A 23,038-nucleotide genomic window follows, 5' to 3' on the forward strand; every position below is an offset into this window, starting at 1 on the left:
TAAGCCTAACGATAAACGATAACAATATTTTTGTTTTTATAATATTTATTTATACTTATTAAAATGACTATTTGACTATAAATACTTAAATTTAACTTTATTCAAGAACAGCATAAAAAAGGTAGTTCAAAATGGCGACAGTTTTTTACTTTTTGCCATTTAGGGTCGATTTCTCATACCTGCGTTAATCTATGGTTCAGTTGAACCAGGTTCACCCGTGATCTGTGGTTTTGTTTGAAATGCATTTCTCATTGCGCGTTCATGTCAGCGCTCGTTCTACAGCTTTCGAGAAATGCCAATAGATGGCAAAAGGTAAAAAACTGTCGCCATTTTGAACTACCATTTTTATGCTGTTTTTTGAATAAAGTTAAATTTAAGTATTTATAGTCAAATAGTCATTTTAATAATTATAAATAAATGTTATAAAAACAAAAATAATGTTATCGTTTATCGTTAGGCTTAATATAATAAAATAGGATATATTTATATTATGACAGCGTTTCGTGTTAATACAACGCATGCGTAGTCCATGGAATCATCTGAACTGAGTTCTGAAATCTTTGAACGGCCGAATTCCACCGTTCAAGCATCGTTCAAGTTTAAACTGCCATCGGTTGAACGTGCGAATTGAGAAAGACGATTTTGACTTTAAACTGACGTTTACTAGAAGTTCAGGTTAAACTGGAGTTGAACTCGATATGAGAAATTGGCCCTTACTGGCATTTCTCGAAAGCTGTAGAACGAACGCTGACATGAACGTGTAATGAGAAATGCATTCCAAACAAAACCGAAGATCACGGCTGAACCTGGTTCAACTGAACCATAGATTAACGCAGGTATGCAGGTATGAGAAATCGACCCTTAGGGGTCGGTAGGAAACCCTGGTAGGTTAGGGGGAAACATACCTGCGGTAATCTATGGTTCAGTTGAACCAGGTTCACTGGTGAACTACCGTTTTGTTTGGAATGCATTTCTCATTGCGCGTTCATGTCAGTGCACGTTGTACAGCTTTCGAGAAATGCCAATAGATGGCAAAAGGTAAAAAACTGTCGCCATTTTGAACTACCGTTTTTATGCTGTTTTTGAATAAAGTTAAATTTAAGTATTTATAGTCAAATAGTAATTTAATAATTATAAATAAATGTTATAGAAACAAAAATAATGTTATCGTTTATCGTTAGGCTTAATATAATAAAATAGGATATATTTATATTATGACAGCGTTTCGTGTTAATACAACGCATGCGTAATCCATGAAATCATCTGAACTGGGTTCTGAAATCTTTGAACGGCCGAATTCCACCGTTCAAGCATCGTTCAAGTTTAAACTGCCATCGGTTGAACGTGAATTGAGAAAGACGATTTTGACTAAACTAACGTTCACTAAAAGTTCAGGTTAAACTGGAGTTGAACTCGATATGAGAAATCGTCCCTAAATGTCATAGCAAACCCTTCTTTCAGCGCATCATTAATTTTGACGTCATATAGTATTTTAAGAATGTCGCGAATCATTGCATGACATTTTAGGTACATCTGACAGTTGCCAGAATTTTTATATTTATATAAATATCAATATTTATACAAATATTTGTCAGTATATTAATATTTAAAATATTGTAATGAAAAAATTAATAAACAAATCATTATAGAATGTCCGAATATACCACTGTCATAAAATATTTATATTTACGTATACGTCGTTGAAAAATGCTAACCTAGAATTACAATTGTTATTTTACCCGTTGACATTGTGAAATTACTGTTACAATCGATTACTTTTGTGTCAAATTATCTTTATTCGCATCGTTGATCGGTTATCTATTTAGAGTATTGTAATCACCAACCAATTATATATCTATATTTATAAGTATAAGTCACTTTAATATGCAAATACCCGTTAACGAATACATAATTTTCTAAGTTCTAGGTATATATAATAACCACGTAGGTAATGTACCCTCGGAGATCGGTGGGAGAATTTACACCCAAAATAACAAAATCAGTTTGGCAACACTGTGTGAATGTTCATAGTAACATATCCCTGTTAAGATAAGCAGAACTGTAATTTAGTCCAGACAAATTAATATTTTTTTTCCAACAAAAATGAGATTTTTCAACAAAATAATGTTTTAAATATGATGTGCAAAATAATTTTGAATTGGGTTCTGCTTATGAGCTTGCTTTTTTTGTCAGTAAAGTAGAAAAAACTTTAAATTTATTCTTTATAATCATTATCGTCCAGTTCTCGTCTTAAAATTATCACTGTACTAAAAATATCTGTCGACTATAAATTTACAATGATTAATGCGACGGTCGGCGTGTGTGAAATGTCCCATTCTCGCATGTAGTTCACTGTCGGAATTTGTGGACGGGCGATTAAAATCGACCGTCCAAAATCGATGTATGTGTATTTAAGACGCGTTTTCAAGGGTCGATCTGGGTTGAACGATTTGGATCGTTCTACCATAATTCGATCTGTGCCGAAAGCAAAAAGGTTTACAAGACAGTCGATGTAGGTGTGCAATTAATTTGTTATGCAATTCGAGAAGAAATCGCCAAATCAAACAAAAAGAAAAATAAACGAAGGTGGTGGACCCGACCGTGGATTTTAAGACGAAATACTCATGGTGCATCACAAAGCCAGGCTCCAAGAAATGGTTGTGGAAGATCCAGAGGCTTATAGAAATCATCTAAGAATGGCTAATGCACATTTTAAAGAACTTTTTTACTAAAGATTTTATTTTTCAATTCATTTTCAGACATTTTGGGTTTATTCATATGTTGTAGAATTGCTTGCAATGCTGCTCGCCTCACTTGTAGATTGCGATAAAGCTCGGTTTGTGGATTCCATAATACATCATAGTTTTCATAAGCACCCAAAAATCTTGCCATGTCTGCATATGACCATTTTTCAGTCATTTTTTCCCAAAATTACAGCTTGCCGCACTACAAACAACAACTTCATACACCTTCATACATCGATTCGGCGACAATCGCCTATCAAAAGTTGACAGTCTTTCTACTTCCGTCGAATCGACTCACTCCGCCGAACGGTCAAGTCGATTTATGGTTTACATATTAAAGCTTTCGATTTAATAATCGATCTAAATCGTTCAATCCAGATCGACCCGTGAAAACGCGCCTTGAGCGTTATAGAGAGTTCGATAATCTATGACGCACTGAAAGAAGGGTTTGGTATGAATTATAATAGGTTTGTTCTAGCAAACAGTCAAACTAGTCAGAAACCGTCAACAAACAGTTGGTCAGTGAGAAAACATAATACAGTCACCAGTGCTATCCCCTCTACTCGCGCTGGTCCACTATTCGCTGATGGTTTCAAACCGTTTGAAACTGATGCTAGAACCAACCTTATATCATTGCGTCAAAATAATAAAGACATTAAATAAAAAATAAGTTACAGGTACCTACAGGGTGATTGATTAGTGTGATAAAGCTCAGTAGATCCGCTATAGTAATAGATAGCAATACAAGTTAATACCAAAAATTGTAGCCAACTTTAAGCTTCACATTACAAAATTAGTTAGAATGTTACAGAGTGTTGGGATAACATAGTGGCAGCCCAAACTGTTTTTTTTTAAACGGAACACCCTGCATTTGATTTTATATTCGAAATCTTCTTAACTTCCCCATCACAAAAATATAAAGGTTTGTTATGTTATATAGGGTATTAACAAAGTTATAACCGATTTTCTATGAAAATCGTTAACCGATTTTCTATGAAAATCGTAACAAGTTTAACTCCTTGTATAAATAAAAATAAGCACAACAGCAATTGTTTATTGATGCCATATTTTTTTGTTTATTGTCAAAATTTGCAAAAATGATTGATATTGCTAATTTTCTTTATATCGAATACAGGGAGAGTCAAATAGTATCTCTGTATTTTATATCACTATTGAAAAGTACTATTAGCGTACTTTAATTTTAGTATAATATTGTCTAAATGTCTAAATTTATTAGTTTTTGAGATATTTTCATATTTCAGAGTAAATTAATAATTATATTTAGTAGTAAAATTTAGTAAGCCATGACCGAATTGTCTAAAACTGACAGTTCACCATAATAATAGCTATTTATATAACAAGGGAGCAAAGTGCTACTTTTCCTCCCGAGAATGAAGTTTACTGCCCGACGCGTAGTGGAGGGCAGTAATCATTCAAGGGAGGAAAAGGTACTTTACTCCCACGTTATACATATGATTATTCCACCTCCCTCAAATAACAAGTAATTTTTTCATTTTTAAATAATTTATTTATGTAACTAACTAACCAAATTTAATAGAGAACTAAAACTAACAAGTAGGTACATTATAACTGTCAACTGTCAAATATAAGTCAAATTATGAATGTAAACATTGTTAAATCAAAATAACAATTTACTGTTTTTTACCATTCTGCAAAGTACAGAGTGTTATATAAATACCTAAACGTTAAAATGTATAGATACTTACGTAATTGAAAATACACACACCCAAACTTAAATGGAATCACCATGTATTTCAAAGTAATATTTATTTCTTTTTAAAAAACTTGTTATTTTGAGAAGAATAAAGGTTTTTATTGAAAATAAACAAATCTATAAAACAATCAGATAGTACAGCTCGGTACGGTATAGGTTATTTGCTTGAGTTGCAAATTGAACGAAAATAAATAAACTAAACTAAAAAGGGGTAGTTCCCTGGGTTGGCTGTATACCTTATAGTTAAACAAACTGGAACATGAAGTAAAAACCACTTCTATGTAAAAGGTAAATAAACTAACTTTTGCGCCCAAAAACGAATAAATGCTTCATACGGGGTTATAGAACTTAAAACGGGGAAAGATTATTGGTCTTGTGGAGAAATTAATGTTTTTAGAGGCACATAGCTGTAGAGCTAGGCGTAATACAGGGCGTTCTGTCCAAAACCTATGCTAGGTAACAGGACTAGGAAAGCTCAAAAATAAAGCAAGGGAAAGTAGCCAAAAATTAATATCGGCTCGCCACTATCGTTTAATTGTCCATTCAGCTGGAAGACACCCAACCATTTCTCACCTGCAGCTCCAAAGACAGCTTTTGGAAGCTACAGTTGTAACTCTTTTAGTTGAAACGATAAGAAGAAGAGTTCGTACCAAGAAGTATACAGCAGAAGACAGTTATGGGTTCCCGAGTTATCCAGGCAGCACAAGATTGATCGCCTAAATTGGTGTCTTCACCACCAAAACTGGAACATTGGGAATTGACAAAATGTGCTATTTTCAGAAAAAGTCAGGATTTGTGTAAAATCAGATGACCCACGAAATCGTGTACTTAGAGGTAGAGGAAGACAAGCAAGAACGAAAACTGTCAGATCTGTTCACAAATATACAAGATTAAGAGTAATGTTCTAGAGAGGAATTGTGATCCGTAAAAAAACTCATTTAATTTTCATCCAATCAACTTTAACTGCTCACAGGTATGTTGATAACCTGTAGTTAGGCTCTGAAAAGGTGCAACAGGAGAAAATTTAATTTTTTTAAATGATAATGGACCTCCACATACTATTAGAGTGACTAGAGACATCATTGAAGCAGAAGATATCCCTTGTTTGGAGTGGCCTGCTTGCTCACCCGAGCTTAACCCTATAGAGAATTTGTGGGATATGCTTACAAGAAAAATTAGAGCTCGCCAGGATAATCCACAAAATACCTCACGGCTAGTACAAGCTGCTCTTGAAGGATGGAGCAACCTACCATAACAAAATATTATAATTTGATTAGGAGCGTGCCCACACAAACTGAAGCTTGCATAAGGACTAGAGGTGATAACACTGACTACAAAAAAAACAAAAAGAATAAATAAAAACAATTTGAACATTATTCGTTTTACATTGAAATTTTTTATGCTATTGATTTTGAAACAACTAATTTTAATTTGCTTGTTAAATACTTTATTGTTTTATTTAATTGTTATGTATTTGTTACTAAATTGCTTTAAAATAAATATTGTTTGACTGCGTGTGTTCATTTTTTTAAATTCGCACGAAATAATTTAGGGCGTCAATAAGTTATTTTATCAATGGCATACCGTGACGTCACTTTTACTTTTACTTCCTAGGGCGTAAAAGTACTTTGTCTCCATAGGGAGGAAAAGTACGACTTTGCTCCCTACAATCAGGTCAGGAAATGTATACTTTCGGTAAAGGTAGCTGGAAAAATTGTTTGTTTATTGTGTTATTAAATAGTTAAGATGGTAAAGTTTATTTCGATGTGTTAATGTACAAATGCTTCGTAGTATAACTAACGCTCGGTTTCATAATCAGTTAATATGGACTTTAAATTTTAAGTTGGTACCTTTATCAATGCAATTCATATGGGTAAATGTCAACGTTAAAGTGAATTTTAGTTAATGTTCACTTTATAGTATATTAAGTATGGAGAACGGTAAGGGTTTTATACCGATCGAAGACAATTGTTTGGAGGAGGAGCGGAGCGACGACTCCAATTATTGTCTGAGATCGGTTACCCTTAACGTTCGACATGCTTATAACGTTTTTTGCACGATTGATACCATTATAAATTATAACATTAAACATTTTCGTCATATTGACTAGTTTCATTCATTTTATCAAGATAGATACTTTGGTTGTTAGGTTGTAACTAGGGTGCATAACAACAATGGATAATTGAGTTTTTATTTAGTTGTCAATAATTTTAAGTACAATTTTGATTATTATAAATTAAAATATGAGCGAAAGTGAATTTGAAGAAATTGAACGGGCTTGGGAAGAAGGGTGTTCCGCAATTATTCCCGAAAAATCCAAAATCCTTTATCAAAATACCTACCAAAGTTTTAAAAAATGGTGCGAAGGCAAGAATTTAAGAATCGAAGAAAAGACTCTATTGGCATATTTCGTTCAAAGACATATGCAGTTGAAAGCTCCTGGAAGCCTCTGGGCAGAATATTCAATGATTAAATCCACCGTTTTTCTTTATGATGGCATTGATATTTCCAAGTTTTCAACTTTGATCGCGTATTTGAAGAGAAAAAATGTTGTGCAATACTAGTAATACTACTAATGTATGCGATTCTGCAGGAGTTTCTGTTAGAAGTGAAACCACAGCCCAAACAAGTGGGATTTCATTATATATATATATATATATATATATATATATATATATATATATATATATTTTTTTTTTTATTTAATGTTGTAATATTTACAATCTGTCCTCAACTGAGAACAATAGGTAAATTATTTGACAAAAATTGAAAATTTTGACCTGTAGAGGGAGATCCAGTGATCACCCTCTTTACATAAATTAAATTAAAACAAATTAAAATAAGTTTAGTTATCACAGATTATTCGAATCTTCTTGCTAGATCCACTACTTTGAATCTCTTCAGGCGTCGTACATCATTGTGGTCATCAGTAAGGTTGCTGGCTAACTCATTTGGATGAGATTCTAGTCTCTTGGAATATTTTTTGTAATATTCCGTTATTACTGTTTTTATGGATGGCACATTGAGGTCTTGCTCTATCACATAGTTTGGCACGTACCAAGGGGCATTCAGCATTGTTCTAAGGACTTTGTTCTGGAATCTCTGCAATATTTCTAGGTTAGTTTGACTGGCTGTCCCCCAAAGTTGGATACCATAGGTCCACACTGGTTTTAATATAGTTTTATAAATCAGCAGTTTGTTTTCAAGTGATAGTTGAGATTTACGACCGATGATCCAGTACATTTCTCGAAATTTTATTCCTAGTTGTTTTCTTTTTGTAAAACTGTGTTTTTGCCAAGTTAATCTCCTATCAAGATGGATTCCTAGGTACTTGACAGTATCGGTTTGTGGGAGTTGAGTTTCATTTAGTGTTACAGATGGACATGTTTGTCTTCTCATGGTGAAGGTTACATGGATGGATTTACTCTCATTCGCCTTTATCTTCCATTTTTTAAGCCATATTTGTATATTATTAAGGTCTTTCTGAAGGGTTCTGGATGCTGTATTTGGATCATGGTGAGAGGCTAGTACAGCAGTGTCATCAGCAAAAGTTGCACACGTTGTTTTGTTACTTGTGGGTAGGTCAGCAGTGTAGAGCAAGTACAATATCGGTCCCAAGACACTTCCTTGTGGTACTCCGGCTTTTATTGGGCTTAGGCTTGTGTATTCATTATCCTGCTTGACTAGGAAATGTCGGTTGGAAATATAGCTTTTTAGGATTTGATAAAAAGGATGAGGAAGGTTTTTCTTTAGTTTAAAGAGCATACCAGCATGCCATACCTTGTCGAAGGCCTGACCAATGTCCAGGAATGCAGCAGAACAATACCTTTTATTTTCTAGATCACTTCTGATGTGTTTTACCAGTCTATGTACCTGTTCTATCGTTCCGTGTTGTGTTCTGAACCCAAATTGGTGTTGGGGAATTAGTTTCCTTTCTTCTATAACTGGGGATAATTGTTTAAGGAGAAGTTTTTCCAAAATTTTTGATAGAACAGGTAGCAGGCTTATTGGTTTGTATGAAGTCACCTGAGTTTTATTTTTCCCTGGCTTAGGTATGAGAATAATTTGAGCAACTTTCCATTGTTCTGGGTAGTAACCTAGCCTAAATATTGCATTAAATACTTGCGTTATCATTTTCAGACCTTTGCGTGTCAATTGCTGCAGTACTTTCCCGTTGATCAGGTCATACCCTGGAGCTTTTTTTGGACTGATTTCATGCTGGATCATATTTCTAACTTCTTTAGTGGTGATTTTTTGTATAGGTATATCCATCTGGTAGGGCGATTCCAGGAAGTCATTTATTTCTTCCTCTGTGTCACCATCTTCCATGGGATGTGGCTGGAATACATTAGTGAGGTGATTTGCAAATGCTTCGGCTTTTTCCTTATTATTTCTACACCAGTTTCCCTCTTGGTTTCGTATTGGTGGTATTTGTTGTTTCGGGGGTTTGATTTTTCTCGTGGCCTTCCAAAGGGTATATTCACTATCTGCGTTTGCTGATAAACCTGTAAGATATTCTTGTATTTTGTTATTTTTGATATTATGCAATTGTAGTTTAATTTCCTTGGTGATTTTATTTAATTTCGCCTTGTTCTCATGTGTTCTTTTTCTTCGCCACTCTTCCTTTATTTTTCTCTTTCTAGCAATCATTTCCTTTATTACAGTTGGGCAATTCTCTTTCAATTCTGTTGCAGCTTCTTGTATAGATTTCTGAAGATTTTCTACTGCTGCGTAGATGTCACTTTCTGTTTTCAATGGGATGTTTATGTCAATTAGTTCATCTAGTTTAGTCTTGAAAATGCTCCAGTCTGTTTTGTTACTGTATAGTGATGGTTGTTTAGTACTGTTTGTTATTTGTGCATACCATGTCGCGATTACGCTAGAGTGGTCAGAGGGTAGATCGTAACAAGATTCTACTTTTGCCAATTTAACATTAATTCCTTTAACAATATAAAAGTCGAGTAGATCAGGTATTTTTGCATTGTCGGTAGGCCAGTAAGTTGGTTCCCTTGTGGTGAGGTAATTTGCATTGGTCGCATTTATAGCTTTAAGAAGTTCTCTGCCTTTTGTGGTAATAATTCTGGATCCCCAGGTAGTATGCTTAGAATTAAAATCTCCTCCTGCTATAAATCTATTTCCTAATGTTTTAAAGAAATTTTCAAACTGTTCCGTTTTGTTATTGTGCTTTGGCGGACAGTATATAGCTGATACTGTTAGTGGGCCTAGTTGATCTTCCACAACAATGCTGGTGGCCTGTAGATAGTCGCATTCATGTTTTTGTATTTCGTAGTGCTTTAGTTTATTACTAACTATTATTGCAGTGCCTCCATGTGCTTTTTCGTTGGGATGTTGCGTATGATAAGTTGTAAATCGTGGAATATTGATGTGGTTTTTGGATGTAAAATGAGTTTCTGTAATCAGCATTATGTCAATTTTTTGTGTGTTAATAAATAGTTTTAATTCTTCTACATGTTGACTTAAGCCATTGGCGTTCCATAATACTAGCTTTAGTAACTGAGTCATTTCTGGTTGAGAATCATGGTCAGGAGGTTGAGCATAGTGCTCATTTGTTCCGTCAGTTTTTTTAACATGTCTTTCAGTTCTGACATGTCTGTGTGGTTATTAGTTTGATTTGGTATATGTTGTGTAGTAGTTTGGTTGGAGGCTTGCTGGTTAACTGCTTGCGTTGCTTGTGCGTATGTTATTCCAGGTTGCACATAGTTGACTGTTGTAGTTCTATCTTGGTTTGTCCTCGCGTTGTGTCGTCTCAAGTTAGGGAATTTAAGTTTTTGTAATTGTTTGTGAACTTCACACCCTCTATAATTTGCGGGGTGATTTTCACCACAGTTAGCACATTTAACATTACTGTCTCTGGTTTTCCTTGGACATTCTTTAGTGTAATGAGGTTCTGCGCATTTGACACAGCACGGTTGTTTATTGCAGAAGTTTTTTGTGTGGTTGTATTTTTGACATCTACTACATTGCGGAATTATTCTCTTGACATGCGGTGCTTCGAATTCTACTATGGAATGCATTACTTGTTTAATGTTATATATGTCCTTGTTATTATCTTTTGTTTCTAGATCAATGTAGAACATAGGCAGCGATTTTTTAGTTTGGTTGTGTAGTATATTCCATATATTTATAACATTATGGTTTTTGGTTTTAAGATCTTCTTTTATCTCTTCTAAATTTGTCGTGGGGTGCATACCTTTAAGAACCACTCGGTAGTGTCTTTCACTTTTAGGTTTATAAGTGTGGAAGTCCGTGTTTTTTGTTTTTAGAGCATTTATTATGGCGGTGTATGCTTTGTCTGATTTTGGTTGAATTTTTATTTGTTCGCTGTTGATAGCTTTAGTGATAAAATCATTTTCTGCTACTTGTTGCAATAGATCGATAAGAGGCTTGCAGATCTGCACGCCTGATACAAATATTGGAGGTGGTTTTGGTTTTGCATCTGTATCTCTAACTGTGTCTTCCAAATTGTCACTTTCATCTATTGAACTTAGTGCTTCAAATTGATTTTGTGTTGTTATAGGTTTACTTAACCAGTACTCACCAAGTTTTGTTTGTCTTTTGTTACTTCTAGGGATTTCTGGACTGCTTCTTAATCTTTTTCCGGTAACCTCATTAAATTGCTGTTCTTCAATACTGGCTGTTTGTTCATTTGTTTGGTTTATTTGTAGTTAATCATTAGGTTGTTGGGAACAAGTGGGAATTTGTATAGGATTTTGGATCATTGGAGCCATGGTTTTTACATTTTGTTCATAATTTGGTTGGGAATAAAAGCCTGTTGAAAAGTTGTTCATGTTACCTGCTCGGTTGATACGCCACTGGAATCATTGCTGACGATAACTCGCTGCTAACAGCTTTCAATGAGCCAATGTTCTTTTACTTAGTCTGAGATCGGTTACCCTTAACGTTCGACATGCTTATAACGTTTTTTGCACGATTGATACCATTATAAATTATAACATTAAACATTTTCGTCATATTGACTAGTTTCATTCATTTTATCAAGATAGATACTTTGGTTGTTAGGTTGTAACTAGGGTGCATAACAACAATGGAGAATTGAGTTTTTATTTAGTTGTCAATAATTTTAAGTACAATTTTGGTTATTATAAATTAAAATATGAGCGAAAGTGAATTTGAAGAAATTGAACGGGCTTGGGAAGAAGGGTGTTCCGCAATTATTCCCGAAAAATCCAAAATCCTTTATCAAAATACCTACAAAAGTTTTAAAAAATGGTGCGAAGGCAAGAATTTAAGAATCGAAGAAAAGACTCTATTGGCATATTTCGTTCAAAGACATATGCAGTTGAAAGCTCCTGGAAGCCTCTGGGCAGAATATTCAATGATTAAATCCACCGTTTTTCTTTATGATGGCATTGATATTTCCAAGTTTTCAACTTTGATCGCGTATTTGAAGAGAAAAAATGTTGTGCAATACTAGTAATACTACTAATGTATGCGATTCTGCAGGAGTTTCTGTTAGAAGTGAAACCACAGCCCAAACAAGTGGGATTTCATTATATAATTTAATAAATTGTACCATAAGTTTCAATATTAATGAATAATTCGTTAGTTTTCTTTATTCTTTCAAAAAATAAATTAAAATTAAGAGATTTTTTAACTCGACGGTAAGTGAATTACTTACCGTCGAGTTGGAGTACTTACCGTCGAGTTGGATTACTTACCGTCGAGTTGCTAGTAAATGTCACCTACTGACGTAAAATCTGTCACGGTAAACAGTCAAAAATGATCAATCGTGCAAAAAAGTAGATTATGAAACCGGGCGTTACTCATTCATTGACCGTATTCAGGCGTGCAAAATTTGTAAGCAGGTCATTTTGAACTTATGTAATAAAATATTTAAAATATTTTCTTAAAAGTAACTTTGAATTTTTTCAAAAATGTATTTTATGTATTTTTTTAAATTTATTACTAATAAATTATTTTTCTTTCTTTATTTGCCACATTGTTGAATTTATTACCGGACTGACAATCGGTAGGTAATCGTAAACTGTCAATTTTAGACAATAATTCAGTCATACATACTTACATACAATTTGGAAAAACTAATAATTTGCTCTGAAAAATTAAAATATCTCAACAACTAATAGATTTGGACATAGGGAATATTATACGTATAAAAATTAAAGTACGGTAATGGTACTTTTCGATAGCAATATAAATCACAGGGCTTTCCATTTAAAATTACTGAAAAAATAATGTACTTGCGTCTTGACTGACCCTGTATTCGATATAAATAAAATTAGCAATATCAACCATTTTTAAAAATTTTGACAAAAGATAAAAAAAATGGCATCAATAACCCATTGCTGTTGTGCTATATTTTATTTATTCAGGAAGTTGAACTTGTTACGATTTTCATAGAAAATTGGTTATAACTTTGTAAATACCCTGTATAATACAACAAATCGTTATATTTTTGAAATGGAAAAGTAAGGAAGATTTTTAATATAGAATAAAATACAGATTGTTCCATTAAAAAAAACATAAATTTGGTCTGCCATTATGTTATCGAACACCCTGTAATATTCTGACTAATTTTGTAATGTAAAGCTCAAAGTAGGTTACAATTTTTGTTATTATCTTTTATTGCAATAGCGGATCTACTGAGCTTTATCACACTAATCAATCACCCTGTATATAAACTTAACAGCCAAAGTTTTGCACCACTAAAAATTATGCTCATTTTCATACTTGATTTTCTCGTGAACAGATTAAGATTAAGGGCCGGTTGTTCGAACGCTAATCAACTATGATCATTATCAAATAATTAATTACTGTAAATGTCAATTGTTAAAACATAATTAATTACAATTCTGAGACTATAATCAATTAATATAACAATAATTATTAACATAATTAATAATAAATCTCATAATTGTAATTAATTATGTTTTCAGCAACCCAAACAAAGTTGACATTGACAGTTTTGGTGACAGTAATTAAATATTTAATAATGATCATTGTTGATTAGCGTTCGAACAACCGGCCCTAAAAGGGCCGTTTGTTCGAACGCTGATCAAGAAGTTGATTATAATTAAGTCCCCTTAACAACCATCAAATAAAAACACCCCTCATACGTACGTCAATCAGTTTATTGTAATCAATTATGTTAATTATCATTATAATAATTAACATAATTGATTTGTTAATTAATTATTAATTATTAATTAACATAACAATTATTAACATAATTGATTAATAAATCTCATACTTGTAATAAATTATGTTTTCAGCAACCCAAACAAAGTTGACATTAACAGTTGGTGACAGTAATTAAATATTTGATAATGATCAGTTGATTCCATTTTTAATTAGCGTTCGAACAACCGGCCCTAGGTGATTCCGCTAATTTTTTTTATTATTTTAGATTTTTCTTTGGTATATATGTATGTTATAATCAAAGCTGGAATTTCAGGCACTCCTAGGTTTGACTAGGCAATCCTCAGGTCTGACTGACGGTCTTAGTCAAAGCCCGAAATAAATTACCGTTTCGGCCTTTGACTAGTCAAACCTAGGAGAGACTACGTTGGTCAGGCAAAGGTCGAAATTTAATTTTATGAAATCGGGGTTTGACCAGTCAAACCCCGATCAGCTATTAACATGTCGTAATTTGTTAGATTAGGATTAATAAAACGTCATTTTTAATTATAGTGTTTATTATTTTTATATTGTCGTAATTAAAATAAAAAATATTAGTGTTTATTCTCGCATACAATACGCTTGACATTTTACACTTACATGGTTTTGAAGAGCATTTCTTATTGCAGTGGCATTTTATAAATCCTTGTCCTCCAAATTTAGAATATTTTGTACTAATTTCTCTTAGAGACAGCTTAACGTCTGGAACATCTTCGAAATTAGGAAAATTCTCTTTGCATTCTCTTATTTGATTTCTTGAAAAAAGTGTGTTTATTGTTCCGTATTTCGTATCAACTCTATATAAACCGTCAATTATTGTTTTATCTTGTATGATACGCAAAATATTTCGAGCATCTACTTGGCACGCGTTCGAGCATGCGTTGTGCACTGACAGAAAATATTAAAATAAAGGAAATGCGATTGAAAGTCTTCATGACCAGCCTATAATGCTATAAAACAATTAAGTGAAAAAAAATGCCCTTCAATTTTGATCGGAAAAATTGTAACAATACCTAACGCCAGCTTTGATAGAGCCAAAGGAGATGCTTGAAATATTTTGGGTATCATACAAGGTAAAACAATTGACGGTTTATATAGAGTTGGTACGAAATACGGAACAATAAATACACTTTTTTCAAGAAATCAAGTAAGAGAATGTAAAGAGAAATTTCCTAATTTCGTTCCAGACGTTAAGATGTTCCCGACGTTAAGCTGTCTCTGTATCTAAAAGAAATTAGTACAACAGATTCTAAATTTGGAGGACAAGGATTTATAAAATGCTACTGCAATAATAAATGCTCTTCCATATTACGTAAGTGTAAAAGGTCTAACGTATTGTGCAACTCTAAATGTCATAATGCCTCAACATGTGAGAATAAACATTAATTTTGTTTATTTAAATTACGACAATATAAAAATAATAAACATTAAAATTAAAAAATTACGTTTTATTAAACCCAATCTAACAAATTACGACCTTTTAATAGCTGATCGGGGTTTGACTAGTCAAACCCCGGGCCCTGATTCTAAATCAAATTTCGACCAAAAACAAGTCGCTTTCAATATGGCGACGGTTGAAATGCGATTGTGCGAGCCTTGTGGATTTTAGTTGAACTAACGAAGTGACGTCATGAAATAGCGACTATCGAAATTAATAGCGACTTTAAAAAGGGTGTTGATATTATAATTTCGACTGTCGAAATTATTTGACACGGAGATGAATGAATGGCCAAAAGCGAGGTTAGGTTTAGTTTAGATGTGTTTTGTTTATTTCTTGCAAGGAAAACTAAAGCAAAAGGTATTATAATATAGCTGGGTTTAATTGAAATTTGCTTGTTTTGAGGAATTAGATAGAATAGTATTAAATTAGAAATATAATAATTAAGAATGTCCACAACATGAATCATCAACTCAATGAAAGATGTAAGGTAATAATCTGGGAAAATTAGTAAAAAACAAGGAAAATTAATTACCAGCTATTTTATTGCTGGACATGCTGAAATCAAATCTTAAGGTTTCCTATATTAGTAATATAGCTGTCCACAGAAAGTGTGCTATTTTGTTTATAAACAAATTAGCGCTCCGAAATCTTTTTTTATATTATTGCTCTATAGTGCTTTTCATTCACAGTCATTTGTTTCGAGCTTCTGTCATGTGTCACATAATATTAATTTATCTACGTCGTACGTTATTGGTATGTACCAATGATACAAACCAAAGACGTATGACGTAGATATATTAATATTATGTGACACATGACAGAAGCTCGAAACAAATGACAATCGATGAAAAGCCCTATAACTCCGAAAATTTTAACTTTAAACCTAAACACTCACATAAAAATTGACAGTAATTTAATTCTGCACATTGATAATTTATTCCAATTTCCTTCGACGGAAATTTTCCTCGGAAATTCGGGTTTTCCAAACAAAATCTTTAATTTTCAACTAAAATTTGAGGGAAGTAATTATTTATCAATAATTAAATAATTTGGTGACAGTGACATAAATCTTTTTTGTTATGAGTGTCTTGAAGATATGAAAATTTGTATGTACAAAGAGGACCGGAATTAAAAGGTATCTAATGGTTCAAAGATTAAAATCCTGTTGTTTATAACTCGGTCGCAAATGCCGGTCAAATTTGACCGGCTATACCTGGAATCAGTCCTCGCAATTCAATTTGTTTTTCTTCGAAAAGGACACAGAAGCCGTGCCCTTTTCAACAGCGTTAACTTAATTTAATTTAATCTAATATTTTCTGAGGGGTTCTATTTGTTTATAAGCCAAAAAATTGATTCTTTATAACATTCCTGAGACCGCTCAAATGGTCCAATTTCAATCCTGTAAGGTACGTTGAATAGGTATAGTGCTTTTTTATACGAAAATCATAGTTATTCTGGTGTATCATAATCTTGCTGGTTATTATTTCGACCGAAATTTTTTAATTAACATTTTAATTATTGCTAAACTATTGGTTAGATTGTCGCCGGTCTCCTGATATACAGAGAGGGGCTAAATTATGGAATAAATTCATTTTCTCTAAAATGGACGATTTTAGAGAAAAATCCCGAAACATGTCGATTTTTATTTTTAAATTAAATTTCTTGGCATATATTTCAAACTAGTGACGTCATCCATCCGAGCGTGATGACGTAATCGATTATTTTTTTAAATAGGAATAGGGGTTCGTGTTGTAGCTCATTTACAAATGCGTTCAATTCTCTATTTAGTATTATAAACATTAATATCATTATTTATACAGGGAGGCCAAAAAATTTTTTGAATTAAATTAATTGACGCAAGAAGAAGAACGCATGTAATTTATTTAACTCAAAATACATTCTATTGCTGTCAGAAAATAGAAAAAATGTTTATTTTGCAAACAATGTATTTTGAGTTAAATAAATTACATACATTCTTCTTTTTGCGCCAATTAATTTAATTCAAAAAATTTTTTTGGCAACCCTGTATAAATACCTAATGATATTAATGTTTATATTACTGAATAGAGAATTGAACGCCCTTTCAAATGACCTACCACACGACCCCTATTCCCATTAACAAAATTATCGATTACGTCATCACGCTCAGATGGATGACGTCACTAGTATGAAATATATGCCAAAAAATTGTAATTTAAAAATAAAAATCGACCTCTTTCGGGATTTTGCTCCAAAATCGTCCGTTTTAAAGAAATGAATTTATTCTATAATTTAGCCCCTCTGTATAATCTACTATAATAAATCTTTCATGTCATCAATTATTATTTAATTATTGATAAATAATTAGGTACTTCCCTAAAATTTTAATTGAAAATTGCAGATTTTTTGGGAAAACTCGGATTTTCTGAGTAAAATTTTTTTGAAGGAAATCGGAAAAAAAATAACTTTGTGCAGAACTAAATTAGGGTGAATTTTTATTTGAGTGTTTTTGGCTCAAAGGAAAAATTTTAGGAGTTACAGACCACCAATTGAAAAAAAAAGAAGATTTAGGAGTGCTAATTTGTTTATAAATAAAATAACACACTTTCTGCGGACTTGTCATACCCCATATTACTAATATATGCAATCTTAAGATTCGATTTTAGCAATAAAATAGCTGGTAAATAATTTTTCCCAAAAATGGCATTTTTTCGATAATTTTCCCAGACTATTCTCGTTAACAAATTCCAATAAACCGGAGCGCCAACCCAAATTCTGAGCAGTCTCAACATGATAAGGTTAATATCCCCAGTTGTAACTAATATCGAAATGAATAAGAATCGCTATACTCTGCGGCTGTCATGGCGGTGTCGAAATGAAATTGCGACTGTCGAAATGAATTAGAATCAGGCCCCCGATTTCATAAAAATAAATTTCGACCTTTGACTGACCAACTTAGTCTCTTCTAGGTTTGACTACTCAAAGGCCGAAACTGTAATTATATTTCGGGCTTTGACTAATGCCGTCAATCAGACCTGAGGATTGCCTAGTCAAACCTAGGAGTGCCTGAAATTCGGGCTTTGACTATAACATATTATATACTTAAAAACTGGGGTTTGGATCTTTGATTCTATTCGAAAAAATTTTTCCCAGCCCGAAATATTATATACTGTTGGGTAAAGTATAACTTTCTTGAATTTTTTGAGCTTTTTCACCATGTGGAAGAAAGGAAATGTTTATCTTATGTTAAATTTGAGACACCCTGTAGAGAAGAAAAGCTACAACTGTGAACGGTGGATATACAGGGTGTGACACCCTGTGACAAAATCCAAGAGATACGAAAGAGGTCGTTTGTCGTAAGAGATGCGAAAAAAAGTTATTCAGGTAAAAATTGGGGTATAGATAATATCATGATTTAAAAATATTTTAAAATATACAGGGGCGCCCATATTGACAGTGTGATACAAACATATTTTTTTAAATGGTACGTTTTTAGATTTTTGGATACTCCTCGATACCTTCTTTCATAAAATATAATAGGTTCTGTAATATTATATGAGGTAGTTTAAAATATAATTACGTTTTTTTGTAAATTTCGTAGCAATATTAACACCCTGTAGAATTGTAGTGATTTGACATCAAAATTTCGATTTATGTTCAAACGATTTTTAATATAGTCTGTTATTCTTAAATATTATTAATATAGCGAAATGTATAATTTTAGTATACAGTGTTGGTCGAAAATAGGAATTAGTATTTTCGGAGTTTTCTTAAATGGAACACCCTGTATTTTAGTATTATAATGAGATGGATGATATTTTATGGTATTTTTTTATTTCTTAAGCATTCCCTATACTTAAGAGAAAACAGTAGCGATCAACAGGTAGCGAAAACGCGTTCCAAGATTGCAGCTGTAATTTTGAATATTTTTTTGAGGTATTTGGCACACGTATTCGTAATATAATAAAGAATGGCGGTACAGAGCCCAATTTGAAAAATATATTAATATGTGGAAATTACTCTGTAATTAAATACAATATTAAAAAACGAGCCTGTACCGCCATTAAGAAGAACAAAAAAATACACTTTCTTCAAATAAACTTTTTTATCCAATGCCTAGATTTTGTGTCATTTTGGAACTACTAATGAAATAAAAAATTTTAGTAGTTCCAAAATGACACAAAATCTAGGCATCGGATAAAAAAGTTTATTTGAAGAAAGTGTATTTTTTTGTTCTTCTTAATGGCGGTACAGGCTCGTTTTTTTAATATTGTATTTAAGTACAGAGTAATTTCCACATATTAATATATTTTTCAAATTGGGCTCTGTACCGCCATTATTTATTATATTACGAATAAGTGTGCCAAATATCTCGAAAAAATATTCAAAATTACAGCCGCAATCTTGGAACGCGTTTTTGCTACCTGTTGATCGCTACTGTATCACCTTAAGTGCTGTAATTTGTGAGTAATTAAGGCAAACATTAATTGTAACAAAAATTACGTGAAATTTTATTAGGTGGCCGTGAGAATATTCAATCAAAAATAATTTTTCGAAAAAAAATAGAGTTTAATTCAGACTGATCCTTAATTTATTAATATTGGATGACATATCAGATACCTACGTAGCTAGTTAAGCTTGTTGGTGCGTAAAAATATTAATAAAAACATACAATATTCTATCTAGTTGGCTATGACGCTAAATTTGCTTAAACATTTGTTATTATACTATTTTTTATAGTCCCAGTTGCTTTTTTACCATTACTAATATGAATTTTTCTACTGAGGAACTGATTAATATGGTTTTTGTGCTAGAACTGTATAACAAAAATGTGCTACTAGCAATAAAAATTTATCTTTAGCAATTCCCTGGCATACTACAACCAAGAAGAGAAACTTTTAAAGATTTACTAGAACGGTTTCAAGGACCTGGACACTTAGATTACGAGAAAAAACTTATCGAACAAAAACTATTGTAAATAAATAGAATGAATTAAATCATGTAATCCTTAGTGTCACTGAGGATCTGCATGTTCGTACGACCGTTATCATAATCTAAGTGCCTAGTGTGTTGAAACCCATTTAGTATACTTTTAAAAGTTTCTCTTCTTGGTTGTCGTCTAACAAGTAATTGCTGATGATGAATTTTTATTGCTAGTAGCACATTTTTTTTATACTCTCCTAGTACAAAAACCATTTTAATCAGTTCCTCATTGGAAAACTTCGTATTAGTAATGGTTATAAAGTTACTGGAACTTTAAAAATAGTATAATGTCAAATGTTTAATCAAATTTAGTGTCATAGCCAACTAGGTAGAATATTTTATGTTTTTATTAACATTTTACGCACCAACAAACTTAACTACGTAGGCATTTTGATATATCATCCAATATTAATAAATTAAGGATCAGTCTAGATTAATCTGTATTTTTTTAAAATTATCTGTGATTGAATATTTTCACGGCCACCTAATAAAATTTCACGTAATTTATGTTGCAATTAATGTTTAGCTTAAAGAATCACGAATAACTCACAAACTAAAGCATTTAGGTATAGGGAATGCTTAAGAAATAAAAAAGTACCATAAAATATCATCTCACTACAATACTAAATACAGTGTGTTCCATTTAAGATAACTTTTACAATTAAGCATTTCGCTATTTTAATAATGTTTAACAATAATAGACTATATTAAAAATAGTCTGAACATAATCCGAAATTTTGATGTCAAATCGCTACAGTTCTACAGGGTGTGAATGTTGCTACGAAATTAACAAAAAAACGTAATTATCTATTAAACTAACTCGTACAATATTACAAAACCCTATATGGACCCTTATGAAAACCCTTATGAAAGAAGGCATCGAAGAGAATCCAAAAGTGTAAAAATATACAGGGTGTTCCATTAAAAATAAAACAAAGGTTTGGGTCACACTGTCAATACGGGTGGCCCTGTATATTTGAAAATATTTTTAAATTATGGTCATATCTGTACCACAACTTTTACCTAAATAATATTTCTCATATCTCTTACGACAAACGAGTAATTGGACTTTGTCACAGTAATGCCCCACCCTGTATATCGAAATTAGGGTGTAGTCTGATGTCTTTGGACGGGTCTACCCCAAAATCCCGACAGCCAAAATCCCGACAGCCACAATCCCGACGGCCAAAATCCCGACACGCCAGAATCCCGACAGGCCAAAATCCCGACAGGCCAGAATCCCGACAGGCCAAAATCCCGACAGGCCAGAATCCCGACAGGTTTGATAAGTTTCTTTTTAACATATAATTACATTTATTTCTTGTTTTTCGTTTATGGCCATCTGTTTTTTATTTTTTGTTACTAAACAAAAGTATTTTGTATTAAAAGTATTAAAAAAAAGTCGGAATTTTTACTTATGCGAGGATTGTTGCATGTCGGGATTTTGGCCTGTCGGGATTCTGACGTGTCGGGATTCTGGTGTGTGGGGATTCTGGCGTGTCGGTGTTTTGGCCGTCGGGATTTTGGCTGTCGGGATTTTGGCTGTCGGGATTTTGGGCGGCACCGCTTGTGACCAGCTTATTTAATTCCTCTAATGTCTGCAATAACAAAGAAAATGAGGGGTTTTACTCCTTCTTTAACATGTGCATATTTTAACTGAAACAATAATAAATTATCAATAAAAAATAGCAACAGTAAACAAATTTTGGAAAACAGAAAGAAATATAACATAAATTAATATCAACTGTTCTCTCTCTAATCCTAATAACAGCTTCACATTGTCTAAGGATGCTGGATATTAAGCAGGCTATGTGATTTTGGTCTATGAAGTTTCAGATAGCAGTAACCATAGTTTTTACGAGTATATCTTGCAGGAAAATAGGAAGGGGCTGAAGTCTTAATTGTCTACCAACAATATCCCACAAGTGATCAATGGGATTCATGTCGTGACTGTGAGGTGGCCAATTCAATATCTGAATATTTACCTCACTTATATATGGAGTAATGACACGCGATGCGTGAAGAGGCCTTGCCTTATCATGCATTAAAATGAAATTATTTTAATATAAAGTGAGAAACGAACAAAGAAAGAAAATCTCTGTAAATGACGAGAAAGTACTGAAAAGAAATATAATGTATGTGGTATTTTTGAGAAGGTAGTTGAACGACCTTTGACATGAGGTACCACTCAACCCCTCTTTCCATTAAATATTTTGAGGATTGTGTCCCCACTAGAGGGTTGATGTAATTTAGTTAAAAACTGATATACAAAATGTCCCCTTCACAAATAAATTGGACGTATTTTTGCATATTTTTATATTTTGTATAGGACCCAAATTATAGTAAACATCGACACACCGTAAATAACTTTTCAAATCGACACACTGTAAATATTTTACGCAGGACCTAGCCAGTATTAATTAAAGCATAAAAACTACTAAAAATAAGAAAAACCTACCCCAATAATATGAAGATCTGTTCCACAAATCCCAGAGTAAGCAACTTTGATCAGCACTTGGTTTGGTTGAGTAATTTTCGGTATGGGCACATTTACCAACTCTAATTTTTTAATTTTTGACGTAAATCTTAGTGCTTCCATCTCAAAAACTTCTTGTTAACGCGAAAACTGAAAAACGAATGATTTTAGTAACAGAAGTAAATAAGATAATGTATCGTGTTTGTTGATAGTTTCATCAAACTTTTCACTGCGTTTAATTTACGATGTCTAAAAATATACACTGGTTATAAATTTCAATTATGTAGAGATTATGGTACATATTGTGCTTTGTAATGTCTTATATAGGGTCACTGCAGTGATAAGAAAATGAATTAAAAATAAAACAAATATTTTTGTTTGATGCAAAAAGTGTCTGATTAACATGATCAAATTGTATTGGACAGCAAACAGCAATGAAATACTTATACCTAGTGCAGTCTTAATGATTGATATCACATAATTCTTTTTATGCACGACCGGGC

The 23,038-nt window shown here is 32.6% G+C and overlaps 1 protein-coding gene across 1 annotated transcript in view; it reads right to left on the minus strand.

Annotated features, from left to right (window-relative positions):
* The window catches only part of LOC114324349 (D-altritol 5-dehydrogenase), a 59,088-nt gene extending 36,254 nt beyond the window's left edge, over nucleotides 1–22,834 (minus strand). The window contains exon 1 of the mRNA XM_028272152.2: nucleotides 22,518–22,834. Coding sequence (XP_028127953.1) covers nucleotides 22,518–22,658 — 141 coding nt within the window. The 5' untranslated portion in view covers nucleotides 22,659–22,834. The remainder of the gene's footprint in view (nucleotides 1–22,517) is intronic.
* Nucleotides 22,835–23,038: the final 204 nt, after the last annotated feature.

The sequence above is a fragment of the Diabrotica virgifera genome, chromosome 3, assembly GCF_917563875.1.
Source record: "Diabrotica virgifera virgifera chromosome 3, PGI_DIABVI_V3a".
Classification (NCBI taxonomy): Eukaryota; Metazoa; Arthropoda; class Insecta; order Coleoptera; family Chrysomelidae; genus Diabrotica; species Diabrotica virgifera.